At 39.6% G+C, this 9,527-nt stretch overlaps 1 protein-coding gene across 1 annotated transcript; it reads left to right on the top strand.

The window, feature by feature from the left end:
* The first annotated feature begins 520 nt into the window (after positions 1–520).
* Positions 521–3,897, top strand: LOC119307031. The gene is made up of 5 exons (XM_037583110.1): positions 521–596; positions 1,017–1,211; positions 1,342–1,489; positions 3,294–3,352; positions 3,437–3,897. The coding sequence occupies exons 2-5, from the start codon at positions 1,017–1,019 to the stop codon at positions 3,656–3,658; spliced, it is 624 nt and encodes a 207-aa protein (XP_037439007.1). The 5' UTR covers positions 521–596; the 3' UTR covers positions 3,659–3,897.
* The last annotated feature ends 5,630 nt before the right edge of the window (positions 3,898–9,527 follow it).

Below are 9,527 nucleotides of genomic sequence, written 5' to 3'. Positions count from 1 at the left end.
CTTGGTTCGCTCGCTCGCGTCGAGACTGGAGGTCTTAGGTTCAAAGCACTACTGTAAAAAAAATACTCCCTCCGTTTTTATTTAGTCCGCGTATAAGCTTTGATAAAAGTCAAGCTTTATAAACTTTGACCAAGTTTAAGAATATATTAACATAAGCAATAACAAATCAATAAAATTAGATTTATTATTGAATGTACTTTCACATCATATATATTTGTTATGATAAATATATATATTTTTGTAAACTTGGTCAAATTTTAAAAAACTTGACTTCAATCAACTCTGATATGCAAAGTAAATAAAAACGGAGGGAGTACATAGTAATAGTAATGGACGCTTGAAGGGCAAAATAGGAATCGCCCTTGAAGGAGGTCGAGACACGCGCAGCCGCGGCGCGGCGGGCCCAGGCCACGGGGTTTTGTAGTAGCGGGCCTATGCTAAGATTGCTCGGCTGGGCCGCTCTGGGCTATCGAACCTTACAATAAGAACCCTAAACCAAGACGCCCCCAAGCCCCCAACCCTTCCCCGTCGTCATCCATAACTCACCTCCGGCGGCGGCGGCCGCGTCTGCTACACCTTCTCCACCGGCAGGTCAGGTCAGGTCAGGTCAGATTCATCATTCTCCTAACTAAAATCGCCGCACGGATGCTGTCAGTTCGTTTAGCTGGCCTTGGGTGGCCTTAGCCATGGGAGTATTTGTCAGGAGTTATACTGATGTAGGAGTAGCTGGTGTACCCCCAGCGCAACCTGTTACTCCCCTTTTTTTTGGGGGGGTATAAATTACTGGTCGGTTGTTCCATTTCATTCATTACTTATCTGACAATGCGTACAAGATGATGTCCCTCTGTGTACGGTGAATTCATTTATAACTCTGGGAAAAAAAAATCTTTGAGCTGAAAATCTTATTTTTGTCCCTTCACATTTATTACTTGGTGGTCATTGTCCAAGAGTACGTTGATTCGTGTGCTCTTAACTTATTTTTGACCGTGTGTGTGACTGCATTCACTCTGTTTTAGATGTCAACAACCAGGAAGAGACCTCCTCCCAGTTCTGCAGTTGGACAGAGCAAAAAGCCATCTGGAAAGGCTCCGCTGCCCACGGATCACCTCCCAGACGATGATCCCAAAGATACCCTTCGGTGTGAGGCTTTAGATGGTAAACCCATGGTTTCAGAATTTGTGGTACATTACTACGCACAGAAGTATGGTCAGGTAATGTGCATTAGTAATCATTCTATACCAATATGTTGTAATTCTCAAATTTAATTTTGTCTAATTCTGTCCATCTGCAGCCTACATGAAGTAACTAACATATGTTTAATTCTGAAATTTAATTTTGCAGTCTCTCTTCCTGGACCCAAATGTGAAAGGCGGCTATGTTGATGTGAGATTTGCAGACCATAATCAAGCACAATTAGTTGTAGAACAACGTGAAGAGTATCCATTCAAAGTGACTTGGACACCTACTGTTGATAGATCGCAGATGATTAGTAAGTCCGTCATTTCTCAATACGATGCAAAATAGCACTGTTAGTTGCATGATTTCTGCTCAATGTATGACTTGATGCTGGTAGCAAACGGATACATAGGTACTCCCTCGTTTAAATCACTACTTTAGTGATCTGCACGCTCTTATATTTCTTTACGGAGGGAGTGCATCAGATATTTCATGTTTTGCGTTGCTGTGTTAGTAACTTAATGTAGCATATTCCATGCAATATTTGTTCCATCTTATTTTTGAACACTGGTAGATTATGCTCATCTTGATATATCATTTCAGCACAGGGTAGAATTCTTTGTTAAATTTTGAATTTTGTTGAACTCTAGTATGGTCAGCAGATTTTTATGAAGTCCGAGGCGTCTTTCAGTGTACGATACCATATTTATTTTATTTCTAAGGCACAACTGAGTGAAATCATATACGTTAGGGGCTCTATATATTGTGAAAATGCACCTTATTTTAGTTACAGGTTCATGCTATAACTTCAAGTCATGTTCCTTTTTTTTGTCTGCTCATGCATGTGGATGGTACATTCTTGGCACGAAGATGACCAGCCTCAAGTTCCATGTTATCCATCTTATTGTCATTTGCTATGCAGAAATGTGTGTAGATGCATAGACTACTATATTGGGTTTGCTTCTATTGTCATTTGCTATGCAGAAATGTGTGGAGATGCATAGACTACTCTCAGCCCTCGTATGAAAAAAGGTTGTCTTTGTAGTTTCCCTCTTCTCTTCCACTAGCGGTGCATGCGGTGGTTTGGCCTTCCTTTTGGTTTGGACCTGAGAGTAGGAGTTGGACGTGGTTGGTTCTTTTGCAGGTTTTTTTTCCTTTTGCGATGTTGAATGCTTTGAAGATGCTTTTGTTCCGTTATCTGACGATAGTGGAACCCGATCCATGATTTATGGGAAAAAAAATATTTAACACCTGTTTTGTCATCTTTAAAATGCACCTCTAAGCTGCAGTACCAAGTCATGAACTGAATCCCTGGCACAAGAACTTCAATCCTTCACAACAAGAGGCACTAACCCCCTGAACTACAAGGAAAACTTGAAATCCCCGCAAAGAAACTCAGAAATTGAAGAACTGAAGGCCATGTTGCCTTAGTGTTGATGTTTATAGCTGTTTGTTTCCTAAAATCTTTTGTTTGTAACTCTTTGTTTCATGAAATCTTTTGTTTCTCTCCTTGCTGCAAGTGTTGCTTGAGACGATAATCCAAAATTCAATTTAGAAGCATGTTTTACTTACCATTTAAAATGCCACAAAGAAATTTTAGTGATGACCAAGATTTTATCCATTATGTACATGAAAATTTTCAACTTTGTAGTTATAAAAGTAACAACCTTACATTTAAAAAGGCAAATATAGTTCTTGCAAAAGCATCTTCAAAAGAATCTAATAAGACTGCTGGCAAGTGTGAAGGTATTGCTAGTAGCTTATATAGTTACCTTAGGAAAACAACATGCTTTACATTAGTGTGAGAGTATGCTTAAACATGAATCGGTCAGTATACACATTTGAAATTTTTCTGATTGTACTATAGTTGAGCATTCTGCCATTTGCTACACTATTGACATTTATCCGCGACAGTGGCTGAATTCTGCAACATGATATTATACACTTAGAAATATGCTATTGAATACCATCTTAGAATACTTGCAAGAAGTATGTGTACATATTTCACTTTGTAGTTTTTAGAGGAAAATATGCCCTTTGCCAACCTTGGTCAACGTGCTTGAATTGAGGCTTATGACACATAATAATCATTCTGACAAAATTATGATGTTATGCAGCCCCTGGGAAAGTGGAATTGTACCAACCTCCTCGTGATCGTGATGTCTACGATATGGAGGTAATTACTACCATATTCTCATTTAAAATGAACATAGGCTCATGGCAGCAAAGCTTTATCTTGGTGTGTTCTTTTTATTTGCAGCTTGCTGTCCCCATGCCTTGGACCAATCCTTTTCCCGTAAGATTTGAACCTCGGAAAATGGCTGGCGATCCGGTGCGGCCCATCTACCCAGAAAAAGCTCAGCCAAATCCTCCATTATCGAAGCCTCCTTTCGCTCAGCCTATTTGGCCGGATCCACCATCACGTGACCATTTCATCAAGTACTACATGACCAACGTCCCGGAACCAGATCCTTCTACATGACCAACTTGCCTTCTACATTGCTGAAGGGTACTATGTAGTATGGATGAGTTCGTTTTTTTGCCATGAACTTGCCTTCATAACCAACTATTCATTACTGTTGTGGTCAGTAACGTAGTATAGACTGTTAATTTTGCGGCAGTGTTGATTTATGACAGATTTGTGGGATAAACCCCCTTCATTTATGTATGTACTGGTCCAAGCAAAATTCATCAAGAATATCAAACGATTTACTGTGTTTTCTTCACCTTCTTGGATTAAACGTAACATTTTACACAATTAATCAGAAAAATGAATTCTTAGCTCTGATGTACAGTAGATGATTAGCCATACAATGATTTAAGGTGCAACTATAATGTAATCACTGAAACAACCTGCTGCAAAATTCTGATTGAAACAACCAAATAACTATACCCAAAAAGGCTTGGCACAGAAGAAACAATCCAAAGCTTTCTGAACAGTGGCGTAGCCACAGGGTAGCCAGGGTGGTCCACGGACCGCCCTGAGATTTGGCCCACCATCAGCCCATATAGGAATATTTTTTAGCGTTCAGCGCAGAGAAAGAAAACATCGCCAGCTACGGCAGCCCACAGGATCATTTCCTCGTACTCGCACAAGGCTAATCAGCCTGTTAATCGTTCTCAACTCCCGATCCTGACTGAACGTACACAGATACAACTTATTCTCAGTTCCGACGCTCCTAATTCCTCCTTAGCAGCTTAGCAGCTAGACCTAGCTAGCAGAGACAAAACGGCACGGGGCAACACAAGGGGCCGACACCACCACACACGGTTCCAACGTACGACCTCGAGGCTGTTTTCCTCTCGTAGCCGCCGCCGGGGGCCAATCTTCCAACGCCGTTCTCCGGCGGCTCCCCTCCGCGGCGACTTCGGTCGTCGGTGGTGAGGGGGGTCGCCGGATCCACGCGTGTGGATCGTTTTTACTCATCCGTAGTCTAGGTTTTTAGGTTGTTCATCGTCTTTTCTTCGGCGGCGACGATGACGACGCTGAATAAATATTTTTCGGATCCTTTCCTGACGAGGCCATCGGTCCTATGGTTGGGGATAGATCTGGAAATCAGTCTGTTCAAGTAAGGATGGCGTGGCGGCGGCGGCATCCTCGTGGTGGACCTGTGTCCTCGGGCTCCGTCGTTGCGACGACGTTTGCTCCAGCGTCGGCGTGGAGCTTGGGCGGTAGTCCAGGAGCGGATGCAGATTGTGGTCTGCATCGACGACATTTGGAAGACGGAACGTGTGCTGGGTTCGTGGTTCGTGGATGGCAGGTATGGTTTTCTCCTTCGGCGTCTTAGTCATGGTGGGGTTCCAGATCTGGAGTTCGATGGCGTGTCCGGGGTGTTGCCCCGGTCTGATTCGTTCAACGGCAATGGCTTCACTTTTGGTGAGCCACCTTGGAGGTCCGCAAAGCTGAATATCAGCGATGGAGCCGCATCGAGCTCGGGTGAGGAGGTGATCCGTCATTATTTTTTTCGATGGCTGCTGTGGTGGTGCCGGAGGCAGGTGACGGGCGTTAGTGTCAAGCTCAGAGATGTTCTGCTATCTTTTCAGTTTTGTCATGTCGGTTCTTACGTGACTTGTACTTTGTTCTTTATGATATGAATGAGACATGTATTATCATGCAAAAAAAAAACACAAGGGGCCGACAGGCTGCAGGCAGAAACGGGTGTTGCCGGCGTCGTGTTGCACCCGGCAGGGAAAGGCAGGGCGTCGGGGTGCCGGGTGGCTGGCGGCCTGCGTTTAAGTTCTCATCACTTTCCAAGTATGTTTTCAATTTTTGCTTTCATGGTTTAAAGCTTAACCGAGACTGCAAATCTCAATGTTCTTTTGCTTTCTGGGTTTGTTTCGATTACAATGCTTGTATTGGAAATTGATTATAAGAGTTTCATAGATTAAAAGATATTATAGAAATGTTGCAAAAAGAAGAGGGCTGGAGACGTCGCGTCCTTCTATTGCTTTGTGCTTTTGATAAATTCTATATTAGAAAGATAGCATGCTGTATTTTTGCCAAAAAAATGTTTCAATTGGACCACCCTGGACCAAAATCCTGGCTACGCCACTGTTTCTGAAGGGAGAGAACACGTGAAGTGACTAATAACTCAGTGCTGTACACTTGTAGTTATCCGACAGGAGACGTCCTGTTGCATCAATTCACTAATTGAGTCGTACGCGATCAACTCATAAGAGGGCACTGCCTTAATAAAAATACATCAATGGCCACCAAGTTGAGTCTAAAGCACAACACGGTCCTGGTACTTGGAAATACGCTGGTTACTACCGTTGAATACACATTGCGGAGATTATACGGTCACTGGCTCACCATAGTGTCAAGCTTCAGGAAGATCAGATCGAGCAGGCCCGACGGCCCCTTTACGCGGGACCACTGCCCCTTCTCCCTCGCCTACGGCTGCTCGTCCTTCAACCACAACTTCCACAGCAGGAACTCCCTCCGCCGCTTCTCGCCCTTGCTCTGCAGCCCGGCAGAAGCGCCGCCCGCCGCCGGACCACTGCCACGGCCCGCGCGTCGCACAGGTGGTCGCGACATACTAGAAGAAGGAAACGAGTCGGTTTTTCACACTAGTCCATTTTCTTTTTCCTGCTTTTATTCGGGTTTCTCTTTTTTTTTCTTTCTTCATATTTATTTGGTTTTCTCCGAGTTTTTCTATTCTTTTCCCCATCTCCTTTTCTTTTCTGCTTGCTTTTTTTCTACGATTTTTTGTTATTCCTTTTGTTTCGCCCATTGTTCTATCTTTTTTTTCTTACACATTTTCCTTGTTTCATTCTTCGGTTTTTGTTACTTTCTAAGTTTTCAATACTTTTTTGGTTTTCTGTTTTTCCGTTTTTCTGTCATTCTTTTCCATTCAATTTTTCAGTTTGTTTCTTTGTTTTTATTTTCCTTTTTCTTCTCCATGTTTTGTTTGGGTTTCTTTTTTCTTCTCCATTTTCCTTTTCTTCTTAGGTTATATATTTTTTTCTTTTTTCTTTTTGTTTTTCGATTTACATTCTTATATACATGTTTAATGTTTTTTCAAACACTTTGTTCAACATTTTTATATACATGATCAACATTTTTTTTCAAATACTTGTTCAACATTTTCAAAATAGTTGTTCAACATTTTTTTGAATGCTTGATTAACATTTTTTTAGATACTTGTTCAACATTTTTCAAATACATGTTCAACATTTTTCGAACGCTTGATTAACATTTTCTAAATACTTGCTCAACATTTTTCAAACACTTTGTTCAACATTTTTATGTACATGATCAATTTGTTTTCAAATACTTGTTCAACGTTTTTCAAAATACCTTGTTCAACATTTTTCAAAATACTTGTTCGACATTTTTTCGAATGCTTGATTAACATTTTTTGTAAATACTTGTTCAACATTTTTCAAATACATATTCAGCATTTTTTGGACGCTTGATTAACATTTTTCAAATACTTATTCAACATATTTCAAAATGCTTCATTAAAAAATTTCAAATAGCCGTTCAACATTTTTTGTATACTTGCTCAACATTTTTTGAAAGCTTGATCAACATTTTTCAAATACTCTTTCAACATTTCTCCAACTGCTTCATTAACATTTTTCAAATATGTGTTCAACATTTTCTTCAAATGCTTGATATTTTTGAAATACTTGTTCAACGTTTTTCAAATACTTATTCAACATTTTTCAAATGTTTTTTATAAATAAAACAAAAAATGAAAATAGAAAACGTAAAAAAAAATGGTTGTGGCCTCGCTCGCTGGTGGGCCGGCCCATATAGCTCGCCCCTTTACGCGGGACCACTGCCCCTTCTCCCTCGCCTACGCTGCTCGTCCTTCAACCACAACTTCCACAGCAGGAACTCCCTCCGCCGCTTCTCGCCCTTGCTCTGCAGCCCGGCAGAAGCGCCGCCCGCCGCCGGACCATTGCCACGGCCCGCGCGTCGCGCAGGTGGTCGCGACATACTAGAAGAAGGAAACGAGTCGGTTTTTCACACTAGTCCATTTTCTTTTTCCTGCTTTTATTGGGGTTTCTCTTTTCTTTTCTTTCTTCATATTTATTTGGTTTTCTCCGAGTTTTCTATTCTTTTCCCCATCTCCTTTTCTTTTCTGCTTGCTTTTTTTCTACGATTTTTTGTTATTCCTTTTGTTTCGCCCATTGTTCTATCTTTTTTTTCTTACACATTTTCCTTGTTTCATTCTTCGGTTTTTGTTACTTTCTAAGTTTTCAATACTTTTTTGGTTTTCTGTTTTTCCGTTTTTCTGTCATTCTTTTCCATTCAATTTTTCAGTTTGTTTCTTTGTTTTTATTTTCCTTTTTCTTCTCCATTTTTTTTGGGTTTCTTTTTTCTTCTCCATTTTCCTTTTCTTTATAGGTTATATTTTTTTCTTTTTTCTTTTGTTTTTCGATTTACATTCTTTTATACATGTTTAATGTTTTTTCAAACACTTTGTTCAACATTTTTATATACATGATCAACATTTTTTTTCAAATACTTGTTCAACATTTTCAAAATAGTTGTTCAACATTTTTTCGAATGCTTGATTAACATTTTTTTAAATACATGTTCAACATTTTTTCGAACGCTTGATTAACTTTTTCCAAATACATGCTCAACATTTTTCAAACACTTTGTTCAACATTTTTTATGTACATGATCAATTTGTTTTCAAATACTTGTTCAACGTTTTACAAATACCTTGTTCAACATTTTTCAAAATACTTGTTCGACATTTTTCCGAATGCTTGATTAATATTTTTTTGTAAATACTTGTTCAACATTTTTCAAATACATGTTCAGCATTTTTTGGACGCTTGATTAACATTTTTCAAATACTTATTCAACATTTTTCAAAATGCTTCATTAACATTTTTCAAATAGCCGTTCAACATTTTTTGTATACTTGCTCAACATTTTTTGAATGCTTGATCAACATTTTTCAAATACTCTTTCAACATTTCTCCAACTGCTTCATTGACATTTTTCAAATATGTGTTCAACATTTTCTTCAAATGCTTGATATTTTTGAAATACTTGTTCAACATTTTTCAAATACTTATTCAACATTTTCCAAATGTTTTTTGTAAATAAAACAGAAAATGAAAATAGAAAACGTAAAAAAAAATGGCTGTGGCCTCGCTCACTGGTGGGCCGGCCCATATAGCTCGCCCCTTTACGCGGGACCACTGCCCCTTCTCCCTCGCCTACGGCTGCTCGTCCTTCAACCACAACTTCCACAGCAGGAAATCCCTCCGCCGCTTCTCGCCCTTGCTCTGCAGCCCGGCAGAAGCGCCGCCCGCCGCCGGACCACTGCCACGGCCCGCGCGTCGCACAGGTGGTCGCGACATACTAGAAGAAGGAAACGAGTCGGTTTTGCACACTAGTCCATTTTCTTTTTCCTGCTTTTATTGGAGTTTCTCTTTTCTTTTCTTTCTTCATATTTATTTGGTTTTCTCTGAATTTTTCTATTCTTTTCCCCATGTCCTTTTCTTTTCTGCTTGCTTTTTTTTACGATTTTTGGTTATTCCTTTTGTTTCGCCCATTGTTCTATCTTTTTTTTTCTTACACATTTTCCTTGTTTCATTCTTCGGTTTTTGTTACTTTCTAAGTTTTACATACTTTTTTGATTTTCTGATTTTCTGTTTTTCTGTCATTCTTTTCCATTCAATTTTTCAGTTTGTTTCTTTGTTTTTATTTTCCTTTTTCTTCTCCATGTTTTGTTTGGGTTTCTTTTTTCTTCTCCATTTCCCTTTTCTTTTTAGGTTATAGTTTTTTTCTTTTTTCTTTTTGTTTTTCGATTTACATTCTTATATACATGTTTAATGTTTTTTCAAACACTTTGTTCAACATTTTTATGTACATGATC

The sequence above is a fragment of the Triticum dicoccoides genome, chromosome 5B (genome assembly GCF_002162155.2).
Source record: "Triticum dicoccoides isolate Atlit2015 ecotype Zavitan chromosome 5B, WEW_v2.0, whole genome shotgun sequence".
Classification (NCBI taxonomy): domain Eukaryota; kingdom Viridiplantae; phylum Streptophyta; class Magnoliopsida; order Poales; family Poaceae; genus Triticum; species Triticum dicoccoides.
The sequence above is the reverse complement of the archived record's forward strand: the minus strand, read 5'-3'. Positions and strand labels throughout refer to the sequence as shown.